Source organism: Sceloporus undulatus, chromosome 9, assembly GCF_019175285.1.
Source record: "Sceloporus undulatus isolate JIND9_A2432 ecotype Alabama chromosome 9, SceUnd_v1.1, whole genome shotgun sequence".
NCBI classification, from domain to species: domain Eukaryota; kingdom Metazoa; phylum Chordata; class Lepidosauria; order Squamata; family Phrynosomatidae; genus Sceloporus; species Sceloporus undulatus.
Window position 1 is genome coordinate 1,784,754 of NC_056530.1, and position 19,634 is coordinate 1,804,387.

Genomic DNA, 19,634 nt, shown 5'->3' on the forward strand with positions numbered 1-19,634 from the left:
CCGACTTATGGCAACCCTAAGGCGACCCTATCACGGGGTTTGCTTGGGAAGATATGTTCAGAGGAGGTTTGTCTTCCCCTGAGGCTGAGAGAGTATGACTTGCCCAAGGTCACCCAATAGGTTTCCATGGCCAAATGGAGATTCAAACCCTGGTCTTCAGAGTGGCACCTCAAGCCTCTAGTCTATACCATGCTGGCTCTCTCCTTTGGGAAATGGCAGGTCCCCAAATTCCCCAGCTGCTGGTGGAGGGGATTCTGGGAGTTATAGTCTGCACAAATGACATTCCCAGGCTCTTAGCATCCTTACACAGAAGATAGAGGAAGATGCCAGGAATTCCTATCAGCTTTGTGAAGAGAAGAGCTGTAAAGGGAGAAGGGTGTGGATCTGTGAGTAGGCAAAATGCCTGACATAATGGGGATTTTTCTGTCTTCTAGGAACAAAGGATACCCTTGGCTCTAGGGATTTATTGCATAAGTTCCTTTAAAAAAACACCCTGCACTATACACACTGTGTCACCTTGTTGTGTAAATAGCAGTCTTGGTGTGGGGAGAGGTTGCTAGTTGCATTTCAAGGGGTGCCAATGGGCCCATCCTTTCAAATGGAAATAGCAGTTTTGGGATGCACACAGCAAGGGAGCATTGGAGTTGCATCCACAAGAAGTTGCAGTGGTTTGAATGTGTGGTACTCTGGAGACAAGGGTTCAAATCCTGGCTTGGCCACGTAAACCCACTACAAAGGGTCACAAACTGTTCTTGGCGCTTAGGGCAAGTCACACTTTCTCAGCCTCAGATCATGGGGTTTTCTTGGCAAGTTCAGAGGGGGTTTGCCATTGTTATTTTAGGAACACAAAACATTTGTTACTCTTGGAACATTATGTGTAGCCTTTTTGTGTCACACAGCAGCCTGTATCCATGATGATTTTAACTGAGCATAGGCAGTCCAGTTTCTTGGGATCGCTTTGGAGTTGCCATAAATCAGAAATACAACAACAACAACAACAATTTCTTACCTTGGATCAAGACGGGGGACAACAGCAATTAAAAAACAAACAACACAGACCCATGTTTTATTCTTTTAATAACTATCTTTTAATATCGTAATAATTTAATTCCTTTTTAATGTATGGGGATTTTAAAAATGTTTTTAATTGTACTGTTTTTAATGTTGTGAAGCCTCTCTGAGTCCCAGTCCTGGGAAAAGACTGGGATACTGATGATGATGATGATGATAATGATAATGATGATGATGATAAAAATAATTTAAAATACAGAGCCATTTAAAAAGACAAATAAGATGTGCACAGAATTTTCCCACAACTAAAATACGTCATTTACAATTGACAGTGACATGAAGACACACAACAACAACAGCAACATACATACATGCACAGGCAAGCCCACATGCGCATGCACATTCATGCACCCACTCTTCCTTTTATTCCCATGCGTACACCCACACCCAGCATGCAGGGCTTTAAATTCCCTTTCCGAAAGTGCCAGGAACATTTTGTGACCCTTCACTGCCCATCCATTGCAGTGGAGGTGTACGAATTAAACCAAAGCTGTGGAATGTCTTTCAGATCAAAGGTGGCATTTTATTTCAGGGGCGTTCCAAGGCAAGAGGAAGCCCCATGTTGCCTAGTTCCAGATATGGTTGAATTTCAGCTGCACCCCACCAAGTCTAGCCAGCAAAGCTAATGGTATCACATGCTGTGTTTTTGCACTGCAGGTCAAGCACATCTTGAAGACCATGTGATGCTTCCTGCAATTCTACAGGCAGCATGCCAGAGGTGTGCATGACCAAGGCTTAAAAATTGGAACAAATTATTCCATCCTGGTTGAGTTCATAGCATTTCCTGCTAATCACTAATATTTCAACCTTTTGGAATGGGAAAACCCCATATGAAAGCTGAGAAAACGCCCAAGGATGGTGACATCAGGAAGGTACGGCATCATCCAAAATCCACAAAACCTTTATGAAGTCGAAGGCTTTCATGGCCAGCATCCATAGTTTTTTGTAAGTGTTTTGGGCTATGTGGTCATGTTCTAGAAAAAATCATTCCTGTCATTTCGCCAGCATCTGTGGCTGTAGAGAAGATGCCAGCCCTAGATGCTGGCGAAACGTCAGGAATAAATTCTTCTAGAACATGGACACATAGCTTGAAACACTCACAAAAAAACTATAGTAATACCTTTATCGGCCAACCAAAATGCACAAAATACATGTCACAAACTTTCAAAGATGGTTTCTTCATCAGGCAAGATGTTAAAAACCATGGGGGGGGGATTTAAAAATGGAAGATGTTAGCCATAGGCCTGCATTTTGATGTTCTTGTTCTCAATTCAGATGGTATGGAGGGATTACTCATTCCCTTCCTTCTGGCCATGTAGGTGCTGGGACATCCAGTCTAGGAAATAAACTTTAAAGTCTATTTGCAAGATAAAAGGCTACTGCCTTTGAAATCTAATTTGTCCCAAATCTCAAATCAGGGAAGGTGTGTGGCTATCTGGAGATTTGGCCCCAGGACCTGAGGCTTCCCATCTGATCTCAGCTGAGAAGGTCGGGCATTTGTTTTATTTATTTACTTCATTTATATGCCACCTTTCTCCAGGAGCAGGACCCAAGGTGGCATGGGTCGACTGTCCCTGCATGCTGTCTTCTCCATCAAAACGGCACCTTCTGGTAGTTGACCAAACCAGTTGTTTGTCAAGGTGTCAGGACCAGAGATGTAAACTTTCCTGATAATTTGATAACATAGAATGTTTTCCTCCCAGTTAATTTTTTGGGGCAGGGAGAAATTTTTTGGGAAGAATGCAAAATTAGCACCTTTTGATTGGCAGTATCTTTGTTACTTTAGGAACATAAAATACATTATGTATAGCATTTTTGTATCACACAGCATCCTGTATCCATGATGGTTTTAACTTAAGCATAGGCAGTTCAAGGACAGGATTCAGCCAGAGATCTCGCAGTGGAGCCAACGCATTTCTGTTTTAAAAAGCACTAAGATTACAAAGGACCCTTATTCTAATTTCAAGTATTTCCAGCATCATTTCACCACATGGTATAGATAGTGCCATCTTCCATGTAGATATGGGCAGGGTGCCCAGACATCCTCCTTTTCCGGGACATATCCTATATTTCAACCTTCTGTCCAGGAGGAATGTCAAAATGTCCTCCATTCTGAGCATGGCTAAGAAGCATGAATTACTGTAATTTATATTTATTTTTATATTAGTGTTTTTAGTTCTGAGAGTTTGTACTGTCCTACATTTTCTTGAATGCCCTGCATTTTGCAGTGCATGGTCCTCTTTTGTAGTTATGACATCTGGATATAGGCAGCAAACTGATAAGAGATTCTGCATGACTCCCTGCAAAAAATCACAACGATCCATGCCTTGTTTCATACTTTTTGGTGCTGGGATTGAGCCTGAATTTTGAGGGTGCAGTCAGGAGACAAAATAGAAACTATAGTTTGGATGGTGTTTGGAGAAGACAGGAGCAGTTATCTTAAAAATCATCAGAAGAGCAACAAATGCTTCTCTTTCAGATACTTATTTCCGGCCCCAACGGCATTAGCAAGATACCAATCTGTGATTTTTCATGGCATAGCCTACATCTGCACTTCAGAAATCATGCAGAATGAAACCAGATTTAACTGCCTTGGCTCAAGGCTATGGAATTATGGCTTTTGTAGTTTTGTGAGATATTTAGTCTTTTCTGTCAGAGCACTCTGGTGCCACAACAAGCTACAAATCCCAGGACTCCATAGCATTGGCCCACGGCACTGAAAGTGGTGTCTAAGTGAATTATTTTTGTGCTGCAGGTCAAATGCATTCAAGCATCTGCTGCTTGAAACTATTCCCAAAAAAGTATACAATCCAAATTGCAAGCCTTGATTTTGCCATTTTATATAAAGGACACCATTTTACTGTGCCATTGTATTTAATGGGACTTGAACATCTGTAGATTTTGGCATCATTGGGGAGTCCTGAAACCAAATCCCAGCAGATATCAAGGGCCCACTTTATTTTCAAGCCGTGGATCCTTGAATCTATGGATATCCTCCTTTAACTGTCCAGCCCTCGCAACCAGACATGGCTAGAGGGAGTATGACGGCTTGTACGATTCTAGTTGTATATCCTTGCATTTTAGGATCTTCTAATAGTTCTTTTGCAGCTGTCTTTCCTATTCTTAACCTTCTTATGATTTCCTGGCTGCAGTCGCCATTTCTATCCATGTTTGGTCCCAGGTAGGAGAATTCTTTTACTATTTCTGTTGCTTTGTTGTCTAATTGAAATTTGTGTCGTTTCTCTTAAGGGCTGTTCGACAATGGAATGCACTCCCTCGGAGAGTGATAGAGTCTCCTTCCTTGGAGGTCTTTAAACAGAGGCTGGATGGCCATCTGTCGGGGATGCTTTGATTTGGATTTCCTGCATGGCAGAATAGGGTTGGACTGGATGGCCCTTGAGGTCTCTTCCAACTCTATGATTCTATGACCACGATTCTTGTTTTCTTTATGTTCAACCACTGGCCTGCCTTTGTGCTTTCTTCCTTGATCTGTCTTAGCAGGACTTAATACTACTTAGTACTTAGTTACTTAGTACCATCATTTGTTTTAGCAGATCTTGTAAAAATTATTATTATTATTCCCTGACAGGCCGTCCCATTATATTGATATGGTTTGCCCTTGTCTGCCCCAAGATGCCTCATTTTAATTCGGTCTAATTAATTTTAATCTGTATTTTATAATGTCATTGTTTAGTTTTATAATGGGGGGAGGATAAGGGGAATTATGTATTTCTTTATGTATGTGCAGGAAAAGAGATTCCACCTCAACGTTAGGAGGAACTTCCTGACAGTAAGGGCTGTTCGACAATGGAACACACTCCCTCGGAGTGTAGTGGAGTCTCCTTCCTTGGAGGTCTTTAAGCAGAGGCTGGATGGCCATCTGTCGGGGATGCTTTGATTTGGATTTCCTGCATGGCAGAATAGGGTTGGACTGGATGGCCCTTGGGGGCTCTTCCAACGCTATGATTCTATGATTCTATGATACTGTATATGTTGTTGTGGATGTATTTTAGTATTGTAACTCGCCTTGATCGTTTTTGGAAAAGCGGGCTATAAATAAATAATAATAATAATAATAATAATAATAATAATTATTATTATTATTATTATGTTTATTGATTAACCCTTGACGATGATTCTGTGCAATTCTACCGTTACAAAACTGTTGTCTAATGATAAGTTATCTTTTAATTGATATTATTACTGTTGATATGATGTATTATATTGGATGTATTATATTTTATTGATTGTATTTGTATGTTTTGATCGGGTTGTAACCCCGCCTCGATCCGCAGGGAGAGGTGGGGAAATATATTATTATTATATTATTACAGTGCTCCCTCGGGTTACGAAAGTAATTCGTTCCGCGGCCGCTTTCGTAACCCGAAAAGCCTTCGTAAGCCGAAATGCCATAGGCGCTAATGGGGAAAAGCCGCGATTTCGTGGGAAATAGCGCCGAAAAGCACCAAAAGTTTTTTCGTAACCCGAAAAAACATTCGTAACCCGGAACAATTATTTCCTATGGGATTTTTTCGTATCCCGGAAATTTCGTAACCTGGGTATTTCGTATCCCGAGGTACCACTGTATTATTATTATTGATATCCCACCTTCCTCCCAGTCCAGGGACTCCAGGCGGCTTACAAATCTAAAACAGTCCAAGCTGAAATGCTAGAAAACATGCAAAATGCAAGTCTAAAAAAAAACCAGTTCCACAATCCCAACAATGAAAAGAACATTCCATTGTGAAAAGTGAAAGTTTCCAAGTGAAAGTTTGGAAACCCAAACCAGGAGAGTGTCAGCTGGCTTTGAGGAGGAGGCAAAAGGCAAGGCAAGGAAGGCCTGGGATGGAGATCCTTCCTTGGAGGATGGAGATGCAGAGAGGGCTTTGCAGCCGCCTCCAGCTCTTTTTGCGCACGAATCGGCTGCGTTTCCACCCGAGATAAGAAGAGGCAGCTGAGAGCAAAGCTGGCCTTTGGCAGGAGCTGAAGCAGCCAGAAAAGAGCTGCAAGGGCCATTGGAGAGCCAGGGAAAGCAGAGCCGCAGGGCGATCGGGGAGTTCCAGGGAGCTGGTCCAGGGCTCCCTTGTAAGGCTCACCTGTCTGGGACTCACCTGTCTGGGACTCACCTGGAACTGCCAAGGATGGAAAGGAGGCCCGGAGAAGCCGAGAAAAGCCACCTTCTCAACAGCTTGGAGAACAGGTAACAGGGAGAATGGGGCTTCTTTCTCCTTTCCCTTCCTCCACTGAGCTGGGGGCATTGCAAGGCCCATCATCCCTGCACCACTGGGCACCCTCCAGGTTTTTGTGGATTCTCACTTTCCACAGAGGCTGTTGGGACCTTTGAGACTACCTCTCCCAGAATCCCCCAGTCAACAATGCATGCCTTTGGAACTTGGGGAAAAGTTCCTTTTGGGGCTTCAATGTCCATTATTCCTGTACCATTGGGTATCCTCCATGTTTTTGGGTTCTGTCTCCCCACAAAGGATATTGAAGCCTTGGAGACTACCCCTCCCAGAATCCCCCACCCAGCATGCATGCTTTTGGAACTTGGGGGGAAAGTTCCTTTGGGGAGTTCAGTGCCCATCATCCCTGCACCATTGGGCACCCTCCAGGTTTTTGGGTTCTGTCTCCACACAAAGGCAATTGGAGGCTTTGAGACTATCTCTCCCAGAATCCCCCAGCCAGCATGCATGCCTTTGGAACTTGAGAAAAGATCCTTTGAGGACTTTAGTGCCCATTATCCTTGCCAGAGACTACCCCTCCCAGAATCCCCCAGCCAACATGCCTGCCTTTGGACTCTGGAAATTGGGAAAAGTTCCTTTGGGGACTTCAGTGCCCATCATCCCTGCACCATTGGGCACCTCCAGGTTTCTGGATTCTGTCTCCCCACAAAGGCACACAAAGGATTTGGACCAGCCGGTTTGCAAGAAACCCTATTATGTGGATAGTTACAGGGTGCATCTACACTGTAGAAATAAGTGGAGTTTGACACTACTTTAAATGCTGTAGCTCCATTGTAAGGAATTCTAAGATTGGCAGTGTTTCAAGTGGAGCTTCAAAAGCTTGCAACATGCATATTGTGCATTTTGGTTGGTCCAATAAAGGTATCATTGCTTGGATGTTCTTGAAGGTCTGTAGCCTTCTCTGCCAAAGAGTACTAGTGGATCATAAAACTACAACTCCTAGGATTCTGTAGGATGGAGTCGTGGCTGTTAAAGTGGTGTCAAACTGCATTATTTCTACAGTGCAGATGCACCCTAAGTCACCGTCAGATCCTTTCAACCCGACAGAGAGAGACTGTGTACAGATGTTGTACGTTGCGTGAGTACAAAGTGTGGTTTTTGCTCTTTTGTCAGCAGAGAGTGGGATGAGAGCATATGCCTGCTGATGGTCATTCCAGTTTAACTAAGTGTAAAGCCTTCCTCTCGTGTAATGGAGCATGAAATGGACATAAATGCCTTGAAAAAAGAAAGCTCAACATTTTGGTTTGGGAAAAGGGATGCATTAAAGCTTTGGATGCTTTGGCTTACAAAACTCTGACTGGCACCATCCTGCATAGCCAATAGTGAGCGATTGCGGAAGTTGTAGTCCAAAACAACAGAAGTGTGAATAAATCTGGCCAAGAAACCACTACAATGGTTGTTGTGTGCTTTCAAGTTGTTTCTGGCTTACGGGACACAAAAGCAAACCTGTCATGGGGCTTTCTTGGCACGATTTGTTCAGAGGAGGTTTGCCATTGGCTTTCCCTAAGGCTGAGAGAGTGTGACTTGTCTGAGGTCACTGACTGGGACTCCAGAGTGGAGTGGGGATTTGAAACCTGTTCTGGAGAGTCCTACACCAATACACTGCACAAGCCATCCTCTCTGTAACCCTATTCTTGTGTGTGTAAATGTACAAAAGCTTTATAAGTAAAGCCTAATAATAATATAATAATAATAATAAAATTATAATAATAATATAAATAATAATAATACTAATAGGGTTGACAAGTCTGTCAGGGGTGCTTGAATGTGAGTTCCTGCCTGCCAGGGGACTGGACTGGATGGCCCTTGTGGTCTCTTTCAACTCTGTGATTCTTTGATTCTAAGTCAGTGTTGACGTGAAAACACAAAAACAACAACAAATAAAGGAATACGTTGGCTTGTTATATGATGAGAAAGCTAGGACTCAAATGATTTACATTTTTCAAAGAGCATAGTCCAAATCTTAAACCACTTCCCATGCCTGCCCACTTTTGTTTCAACTAATGCTGTGCCTTTAATCGGTTGTTGCTTCCTACCTTGATCCATAGGGAGGGAGGGTAAGAAATATTATGATTAGTATTAATATCATCTAAGAGATGGCAGCTGCCCGAATCTTCCAGCCAGAGTGGCCTTGTGGCCTGATTCTAGGATTGTAACCCCAAACCGAATCTTCTTCAGGTCTGCTCTGGTCATGGGAGTTCTGCCTTTCTATTTACATTTACTCCTTGAATCTTGATAGTAAAGAGGTTAAGCCTAGTGCATGTACATTTATTCTATGTTTAAGTCGATGCCAATTTTGGAGATGTGGAATTTTCTCTCCGCCCAGCACACTTGGGTGCCCATAAAAAGAGGAAAAGGGAAGTGTAGTACGTCAGCTCAAGTCGTGTACAGTATATTGTGTGTTTCCTTCTCCTAGGCCAGTTTCTGCTACCAGAGGCTCCATACACCAACCTTGAGGATCGCCAACCCTTCAAATATTTTAAATTTAACACGCACACAGGTACACAGAGTTCTGTATATTAAAATATCTTCCAGAAGGTGTGTGAATAGACACACCTGTCCCTCCCCAGCGTGGTGTAGTAGATTGAGCGTTGGACTATGATTCTGGAGATCAGGGTTCAATTGCCCGTTCATGCATAAAAACCCACTGGTGACCTTGGACAAGTCACACTCTCTCACCTCAGAGGGTGGCTTGGGCAAACCCCCTCTGAAGAAACTTGCCAAGTAAAACCCTACGACAAGTTTACTTTTGGGTCGCTATTGATAAAAAATGACATGGAGGCACACAACAACAATAGGTTAAGTGTGGTTCAATCCCATTGTTCCAGAGGGCCTGCTCTAGGTAGGGCTAACATGTATATTGAAAGACATGTATCGGTGTTGCATACTTGATACAGGTTGAGTCCCCCGTTCCGAAATGCTTGGGACCAAAAGTGTGTGGGATTTCAGAGTTGTTTTTTTAAAAAATTTTTCATATACACAATAAGATCTCTTGGGGATGGGAGTCTCAACATTCAGCCCCAAATGACACAATGTCTGAACAACCCTGTCTCAAAATGTAGGAAAAGGGCCTTGACTTCTAGCCGCTTACATTGTCATCTGATAAAGAAGGCTATGGCTAGTTGATACGTCATGAATAAATAGGATCACTGTGCCCAAGTCACTGGAAGCAAGTGTTCTCCTCTAATCTGTACCAGCCAGACCTCATCTAGAAAACCTTGTCCATTTCAAGGGATCATTCTTAGGGAGTTTGTAGATAAACTGGAACAGGTTCATAGACCGGAGAAAAGATAGCCATCAGGGAAAATTAGCTCTTAAAAGGAAGGGTTTGGGGATCTCTATATGTTTCATGTGAATCATAATGGAGACTGAAGGGTGATATTTTGGTCTTTGTTACAAGACTCAAAATCTTTTGAACATCAGGGTTGGGACCCTCCAGATCAGTGTTGCCCACAAGTCTTGACGATATTCCCCGAATGTCCACCAAATCCCGAATCCCCGAATATTTTTATTATTATATTCAGTCAAAATCTCTGGAAAGGAATTACGTAATTAAATTCCCCGGATTCTGAGGAATTCCCGGAAATTGGCAACACTGCTCCAGATGCTCTTGGACTCCTGTTTCCATGAACTCCAGCCATTAGATAACAATTACATTTTGTATCAGATGTTATATCTGTTGTCAGTTGGTTTTTGAGGGATTTTGGTGTTGGAACAGCTTCAGGGGCTCCCCATCCATTTGACATAATGAACACCATGTTTAGACTGGGTCCCATCTCCAAGAGATCTCCATTATATATGCAAAATTAACAACAACAACAACCCAAAATCCGAAACACTTTCGGTCCCATGCATTTCAGATACGGGGGCTGAACCTGTATCAGGTATGCAACACTATACATTTCTCAATACATACATGTCATAATTCTTGCAGTACAGTGAAGAGAAAGATTTTAGCCAAGCTTAAGACTTTTTGCCACCTGTATGCTATGCTCTGATCCCATCCAACAACTAGGTAACTACGAGGTTTAATATTAACTCCACCAGTGTGTTTAGAAGTTGGTTGATGTACAAGAATTCATGCTAAAATAAACAAGTTAGTCTTAGAGGCGCTGCTTTATTTTTTTCTTCCCCAAATGTTTATTTTGCATGAGTTTAGTGGGCCTCAGGGTTTAAGCTTCATTTTAAAGTCAAATGTGGATTCAGAGTAGCTGGGAGCGAGGATGTGATGCTCATGAATCTAAATATCAATCTGCATGTCTCGGGATAATGAGGAGGAAACCAATTGTCAAATAGCAAAATAATATTTTATGTCGTGGCGCCAGAATGATATATGCCAAAACTGGAAAATAAACAATCCCATTAATCCAAGATGGGTAATGAATTAATAGACATGGTAGAATTAGACAAGCTAACCTGTCTTTTTAAGAGAAAAACACAACTAGATTTGTAGACAATGGAAAATTTGAAATTCTAAAGTGATGAATGGGGTAGCTTGCAATTGTTGGTTTTATAGACTAAAATTGAATTAAATTGTATATTGTTATAAGTGTATATGATACACTTATATACTCTACCTGTATTGATAGAAATATACATGTATATGATAGAATAACCAAGTGTAAGTATGGCAGGTTCGCGTTTTTAAAGACGCACCAAGACATGCTAGATGTATGGGGGAAACTCTATGAATGTAAGGATATAAAAAAGTATGGATGATAGAAGATTGCTCCTATGGTTTTTTTTAATGTCACTAGCCTCCTCTGAGTCCAAATCCACAAATAGTGACATCTTTAATCAGCCAACCAAAATGTACAAAATATGTGATGCCAGCTTTTGAAGTTCCACTGGCTTCTTCATCAGGCAAAGGTGTTAAGAATCTTTCAGGAGGAACAAAAATTAAATGTGATTTTGGCCCCAGTTTTGCATTTTCTCAAGGTGCTGCTGATGTGTTGTTTTTACAGGAATAGCTATGCAAATGGATTGTCCTTTCTTCTGGCCTTATGGCACGGGGAACAAAGCATTCCAAAGTCCAGGAGATAAAATCTGAATCCCTTAGCAATACAAAATGTACTATTTTGAGATCCCAGACGTACCATCCTTTGTGAGACCACAGCCCTTTTGTAAGCAGAGAATGTTGAATCTCTAAGAGAAGCTCTATGGCAGGGGTAGGCAACCTTTTTGAGCCGAGGGCCGGTTGCTGTCCCTCAGACAATGGGGGGGCCGAAACCAAAAATACATAATTAAATAATTTTTTAAAAAATTAAATAAATAAATAAACTGGGACAAATGTGGGACAAAATTTTCAAATGAAGGACACTTTTTTAAAAATGAATGAGACACCCAAAAATTTGCTGATTTTTAAAAAAAATGTAATATAAATGCATGTTTCAGAGGTTTCATAGACAATTGCCCCCCTTGCCTGCCGCTTGCCCCCTGGCCGCCTCTCCTGATAGGCCAAAGGCCCCACACCCTCACACGAGAGGCCAAAGGCTCCAGTGGCAATCGGCGGCAGGACCGGCTGGGGCCGGTCCAAGGCCTTGCCGGGCCGCAGGTTGCTACCCCTGCTCTATGGTTTTGCATTAGGAAAAGTTCTTTTGTAAAATATGCCAATGTAGAAGGAGGGGGACCCACTTGAATAGATATCCCTCCAAAGAACACCAACACACCTGAGAAAACCAAGCCTCTGATTAACACTATCATTTAATATATATATTTCTCCGTTATGATTCTTAGCACTTTGCCTGATGAGAAGCCTGTGCGCTTCAAAAGTGTGCATCATGTATTTTGTGTATTTTTGGCCCATAAAGGTATCCCTGTTTTGAGGTTTGGTATGTTACTATACTTTGCCATATGGCCAACATGGCTACCCCTGAATGTGTTTTCTTGATTTTTGAAGCTGCCCTTTTGTGATGCAGGTCTTACTTAGGAATCCCTGGGAAGAAATGCAATGGTTCTGTGGTCGGCTACGTCCGAGACCTCACCTCTATCGAGCTGAACCTGACAGGGCACTGCATTGCCATTCCAGCTGGGCTTCAGCAATGGCTACGATGCAGAGAAAGAGAAAGCTCGAAGGAGCTGTATCTTGCCTCTGTCATCTGTTGATCTTCATGACAGGGGAAGTTGTGGGTAGACTCCTAGCGCTAGCACTGTTTCCTGACTGTCTGCTATCAGACTGAGCTTCAGAGCAGAGCTGGAGTCCTCCTGGCGGAGCTCAGCCTTTAGATACAGTGAGTGAAAAAGATATTACATAGTACACTCTTCTTAGCACTGCAACCACTTGCAATGTGAGTGTCACTACATAGCTCATTGATTTGTTTGTTTTAATTCCATGCATGTAGCAATGTAGTGTGGCGAGGAAAGGATGGGTAAACCTTCTCCTCACCATACTGACCCACCTGAGGCATAGACATGGATTTACATATTTGAGACAGGTTGAGTCTCCCTTATTTATTATTATTATTAACCTTTTTTATGAAGCGCTGTAAATTTACACAGCACTGTACATGCAATCTTTTAGTTAGACGGTTCCCTGCCCTCGGGCTTACAATCTAAAAAGACATGACACAGAAGGAGAAGGGAGTGGTGGAGGGAAAGGATAGAGTCCAGCAGTTCCTCTCTACCTCCAGGCCTGGACCAGGCAGATGGACTGGAGGAGGGGTTGGCTTCATAATGGATGGTTAATCATTTCCCAGGGAAAATACCTACTCTCAAGTAGGATAATATATACAGTGCATAGCAATACAGGAATGGTTTGTAAAACAGCCAACAACAGAACATCAGATAGAAAGCGACAATTATGCGATGCCTGGGAAGGCTTCTCTGATAGGATGGTTTTCAACTCGTTTTGAAGCTGGTTAAAGAAGTGATGGCTCTTCTGTGGTGGGGAAGAAGGTTCCAGAGTGAGGGCAGCAAGTGAAAAGGGGCGAATCCGGGATGGGGCAGGGAAATCCTGTGGCTGAGACAGGCGCCTTGACTACCAGAACGGAGGGCCCGAGGGGAAGGTGAGGAGAAAGAAGGTCTGATAAGTAGGAGGGGCCAGTCCATGGAGGGCTTTAAACGTCAACAGCAGAAGCTTATACTGATATGGAAAGGAGGGGAGCCAGTGAAGGGATGCCAACACAGGAGAGATGTGGTCATAGTGGTGGTGGAGTGATAATGCGTGCAGCTGAATGCTGGACAGAGATTAAAGGACGAGGTGAGAAAGAGGAAGCCCAGTCAGGAGGACGTTACAGTAATCAAGTCATGAGATCACTAGGGCATGGACCAGGATCTTGGCAGTAGAGGCAGAGCGATATGGTCGAATTTTGGCAATATTGTACAAAAAGAATCTACAAAACCTTGGCTGTGGTCTGGATCTGAGGGATACACGACAGAGAAGAGGTCAAAGTAAAACCAAGACTGCGGGATTGCTGGACTGGTTGAATTGAAATGTTGTCACAGAGACAGAAAAGAAGTGTTGAAATTTGCCATTTGAGGAGGGAGTCAAGTTGTTTTCTGCTGCTCCAGAGACTAGGATCCAAACAATGGATGCAAGCTACAGGAAAAGAGATTCCACCTCAAACTTAGGAGGAACTTCCTGACAGTAAAGGCTGTTCAACAGTGGAATACACTCCTTTCCCGGGTGTGGTGAGTCTCCTTCCTTAGAGGTCTTTAAACAAGGCTGGATGGTCATTTGTCAGGGATGCTTTCATTGAGAGTTCCTGCTGGCAGGGTTGGACTGAATGGCCCTTGTGGTCTCTTCCAACTCTGTGATTCTATGCAGTGTTTGGAGAGCAGAAGCGTATTGGATTATGGATCTTTTGTATTGCCATATTTGCATATACATAATGAGAGACCTGGAAATGGGAGCCAAGTCTAAACATGAATATTGTTTGTCAATATACTCCTATACACATAGATGAAGGTAATTTTATACTCAATATTTTAATAAGTTTGTGATGAAACAAAGTTTTGTATGGAAAGCAGAAAGCAAAAGTGTTGTAGCTCAGCCACTATGTGATGATTTTGAAAGTTTCAGATTTTGGAATTCTTGATAAGGAAACTCAACCTGTAAGTGTTAAAACTGTGATAATTTATGTCCACTTTTTGTATTGTTTTAGCTGTATTGTCATAGTCATTGTCATTAAATAGTAAGCTGTCTTGAGCTCCAATTTTAGGAAGTGGCAAGATGTAAATATAAACAACAACAGTTTTGGTTGATTTCAAACTTTGTGTCTGTAGAAATCTACCATAGAAAGTACAAGACTAGGCGTAGAAATGTGTTCTTACCAAACTTGCACTCTTTGGTGGAATTTTGATACAAGAAGATGAGAAATGCTGTATGTACTGCTGTGTGGTCCCTCTGCCCTTTGTCATTTTTCTCTGTACCACCGCATTCTTCAGGGGGATACATTGCCCATAGCTTGGCCATCATGACAGATGCTGCCCATCTCCTGACTGACTTTGCCAGCATGATGATCAGCCTTTTCTCTCTCTGGATGTCATCAAGGCCTCCAACCAAAACCATGAATTTTGGCTGGCATCGAGAGGTATTTAGGCTTTGCAAACTATTGCTATCATGATTTCTTTCAAATACTGTATATACTCATGTATAAGTCTAAAAATTTAGGTTAAAAAATTGACTCAAAAATCCTGCATTGACTTATCCATGGTTCAATGTAGTACTGTACTTTAACCCTCATTTTTTAAAAAGGGAACATCCCTTGGTGGGAAAAAAAGAATGTAATTTGTCCTGGAAGCACTCACTTCCCTCTATTCTCTCATTCATCATCCAGCCATTTAAAATGAGTTCAAAGTTATGTCTGCTGGAATTTTGTAAGTGGAACACACTCCCGGGAGTGTAATGGAGTTCTTCCTTGGAGGTCTTTAAGCAGAGGCTAGCGTTGTCGGGGATGCTTGGATTTCCTGCATGGCAGAATGGGGTTGGACTGGATGGTCTGTGCGGTCTCTTCCAACTATGATTTTATGATTCTATGATTCTATAAGTTCTTTTGGCACTGTTTTCCTTTGCTTCATCATTTAGATCCTTTACTACATGCCGCTAAGTTTTACCCTCGACTTATCCACTAGTCATATAAAAATCCATAATTTTGGCCCCCAAACCTGCCCTCGACTTATACATGAGGTCGACTTATAGTTGAGTATCTACAGTATGTATGTTGGGCTGGGGAAAGTGTGGCCTTTGGGCAGCAAGCAGATCTGTACCTTCTGATTTAGCAGGAACAGGCCTGATTAATCCTCTCTCATCCTACTCCTTGTCAAATTGGGACAGTCAGAGGGTATGTAAAGGTGCATGATGAATATCATTGTTCTTCAAGAGGCTGCACTGCCCCAATTTGTCCATCTGTACTTCTTTTCAAAATATAAATCTACTTTCTTAACAAAATAGATAATTTCACCTGTACTTGCACTTCACAATTAACCCCAACTGTCTGATTTATCTAGCTAAACATAGGTCTGCCTAATGAAATAGATAAGCCTTTTCTGTACTTGCAATCTATCATCCACTCCACCCCAAATATATTTTACACACATACACACATTATTCCTGCATTTTCTGTTAGTGCTATGAGCACTAACAGATCCCATCTTATCTTGTGGTCAGCCCTACTTAGTATTTGGATGGGAGACTGCCAATGAATACCAGGTGCTGTAGGCTACTTTTCAGAAGCGGAAACTAGCGAAACCACCTCTGAGTATTCCTTGACAAAAAAAAACAAAAAACCACCCTTTGAAATTCATGGGGTCTCCATTAGTCAACAGGTGGCTTCAAAGCACATATACACAAACTAGCAGTTTTGGCATGATGGCACAAGAATGGCTGAGAGCATGTGAGACAGCCCTGTATAAGGAGATCTCATATCTCACAGAAACCTTAAAACACAAACAAAACTCATAGTGGCTGATCAGCCATCATGAGGTACGAAGATTACTCATAAGCACCAAGCTTGAAAGGAGGAAAAGCAAACACTGGGCTGGCCACCACACTCTCAGCTTGCAGACCCTTGCATTTGATATGTAATAGAATAGGTGTGAATATAATGCTTGGTCTTGCTCTGCTGGGTGTGTACCTGGTGGCTGCTCTCACCATCTGAAGGAATATGAGGACCACAGGACATTGGATATAAAGCATATTTTAATTTTCCAAATAGGAGACATCTCCCATAAAACAGGACACACAGGAACCCCAGAATAAATGCATTTAGAAAGAGTCTGTTAGGCAGTACTTGCTATTTCAGCCTCTGACACCCAACCTAATGTTCTTGGCTTTGCAGAAATCTTGGGAGCCCTCTTGTCCGTGTTGTCTATCTGGGTGGTGACAGGTGTCTTGGTCTACTTAGCAGTGCAACGGCTCCTCTCTGGTGACTACGAAATAGAAGGGACTGCCATGCTTATCACCTCTGGTTGTGCTGTGGCAGTGAACATCATGTATGTAATTGATGCAGAATGGCCTGGGTTGTCTCATTTCAGTGGGTACAGAATGCAAAAGGAGGTGAAGATTTCTGTGGTTTTCCTTTGGTACCTCTCCCAATCTCTCTTCATCTCTTCCTATAGAATGGGAATCGCCCTCCACCAGTCAGGACATGGTCACAGCCATCACAGTCATGGTGAGGGAATGCAGAACACCAGCGTCCGAGCTGCCTTCATCCATGTGGTTGGGGATCTTCTGCAGAGCATTGGAGTCTTGATAGCAGCCTACATCATTTATTTCAAAGTAAGGACACAGTCAGGGAGGAATTTTAACTCAAGGATAAAGTAGGCTCCTACAGATGGGATGAGGACATGGCCATCATTATCATTTCCAAATAACTAATTACTTGTAATAAACTCATTTCCCCAGCAACAAAGGTATAACGTTATATTACAATTGTATTTTAACAAAGGATAAAGTCGTTCCTTCTGTGAAGTCACTTTATGACAGGAGGACATCCCGTCTTTGCTCCACATTGAGAAGTTGAGTCAAAAGGCAACTTCTGCACTGAGAATGAGACAATGTCCGCTCTGCATGTGGAGACAGCAAGCTACTTTAGTGGTCTAGGGTGGGTTGTGTGGCATGGAAGACAAGAACAGCTGGGGAATATAGGTGAAACAACTGGGAAGCTCATGCCTTTCAACATTTCACTGATGAAAAGCAGGACAAATGTGACAGAGCAACATGAGAGTGTGGTTAAGGTGCCAAAAGTTATTAATGAGGAAGAACAGGTAAACTAGGAGAGCCTGCAGCACTTTGCTTTTGCCTAAGTGAACTAGGAATGGCAACATTTCATGCCCTCCTCTCCTGTCTTCCACTGAGTTAACTGAGTGTAAACTGCTATTGCATGTTGAACTCATTTTGCAGCAACTGAGCGAGCTGAGGACAAAGGAGGAAAGTGGGGAGAAGAGAAAGAAATTGGGACACTAAAAGAAGCTGAAAAAGAGGGATGGCAGATGATTAATGGGTCTGTCCCTGACAAATCAGAACAGTTGAAAGGTGTGGAAGCTGTCATTGCTGCTGACCCCCAATATGTACTGCCTCAGATGCCAGCCCTGGTGTATTGCAGAAAAGGGATTTAATCCATAAAGTGAGAGACAACTCATCATCTGTATTTTTATCCTTCCAGCCAGAATACAAATATGTGGATCCCATCTGCACCTTCTTGTTTTCCATCCTAGTCCTTGCAACAACTTTGAGCATACTCCGAGATGTTGTTCTGGTGCTCATGGAAGGCAAGTCCATCTGGAAGTGTGGGGCGAATCCACCTAAGAATGTAGAAATAAAGCTGGACTACAAATAAAGTAGATCAGAATAGCCTTGAATCTGTGGGAGGATTGGGGGCACAGAGTACAATGGAAGAGGTATTCTGTGCCAAAGCAACATATGATCGGCTTGAAAATGCAGGAAGTCATTAATTTCAATTTATTTTCCTTAGAATTCCATTCCGAGGGACTGAGCTGGATAATAATAGGCCCAAGGGAATAATCTGCCCCATAATAATATGCTTGACTTTGTATTTTCTACCTGGTTGAAATAGTTTTTATATGCTTCACTTGGTGAACATTTGGTGCTGTTCTTGTTGCACCAAATATCTGATCCCCCCCCCCCCCCAGTTTACAAGCTTGGCATCTTTTTTGGATGAAGCTATGGTCTATACATAGTAAAAATAAAGCAAATAGTAATTTTATTATCTCATATCATCATCTGTTTGGGAATGGAATGGAGGAGTTTGTCTTGTCCTGCATGTCAAGCACTAAAATATCTTGGGCCTCACTCAGTCTTGCTGAGAACCAAGCCATTTTAAATTCCACTTACCATCCTTCAATTGTGGTTTGTCTTAGCTTGGTACTTCTGCATTTTGTTTCTGTGTCCTTTTGTTTTTAAAACAACGTTTTGTTCTTCCATAGGTACCCCCAAAGGTGTGGATTTTAACAATGTGAAGACGATCCTGTTGTCCATAAATGGGGTGAAAGCCCTTCACAGTCTCCATATCTGGGCTCTCACGGTGTCTCAGCCTGTATTGTCAGTCCACATTGCGATCAGTAAGTTACATTTGAGGCTGGGCTGACTTTTGGGGGGTGGGAAACTACTGTCCTGAATTCTAGACCTGGTACAGAGTTTGGAAAACTTCTTTTCTTTCTTACTTCCCCCCCCTTTTTTTTTTTGGCCCCCAACTCTCAGATTTCACCAGTCAGCCTGTTTTTTTAGATGGATGATCTTTTTGAGCTTCTCTGGGAAGCATTTTAGCTGTAATGTGGGATAAAAATGTAACCAATGAATGAATATGTATCCCAACATACTTTCTCGTTCCTGGTGGTTCAAATGGATGGTGTTTTCCTTTGCCCCACTCTTGTTGTTTTCCATCCCAGATGCAGACGCAGATGCACAGACTGTCTTAAAGGAAGCAAGTTCTAGGCTGCAGCGAGCTTTCAATTTCCACACCACGACCATCCAGATAGAGAATTACTCCGAGGACATGAAAGACTGCCGAGAGTGCCAGAGCCCTTCTGACTGACCCTTTGTACCCCTGGGAAGGTCAATGAGCAACCTATGGACGGATCTCCCATCCTTTCTAAGCTGCTACCTCAGAATTTCTGCCAATGGGACCTGACTTTTGGGTCCCTTGCAGCCAAAAAACTCACTTGGAGCCTGAAACAAACTGTTCCTAGTTTGTTTGGGAGCCAAGCAAAGAACCACTGTCTCATTCCTCCTCCTCTTCCTTTCTCTTTTCTTTTCTCTCTCCTTTTTATGTGTTTGCTAGTCCCTTCCTCCTTTCCTAAATGTACTTTTTAAAGAACCTAAAATGAAGCTGCAGGAGATATCTGCCTATTTATGGACTTGGC

The 19,634-nt window shown here is 42.5% G+C and overlaps 1 protein-coding gene across 1 annotated transcript; it reads left to right on the plus strand.

The window, feature by feature from the left end:
- Nucleotides 1-5,721: 5,721 nt before the first annotated feature.
- SLC30A2 (solute carrier family 30 member 2) lies at nt 5,722-19,634 on the plus strand. The gene is given in 12 exon segments (XM_042440299.1): nt 5,722-6,271; nt 12,233-12,324; nt 12,327-12,347; nt 12,350-12,388; nt 12,391-12,414; nt 12,417-12,443; nt 14,700-14,842; nt 16,588-16,745; nt 16,872-17,031; nt 17,918-18,023; nt 18,699-18,833; nt 19,161-19,634. Coding segments are annotated over 12 exon segments (1,110 nt in total). The 5' UTR covers nt 5,722-6,212; the 3' UTR covers nt 19,307-19,634.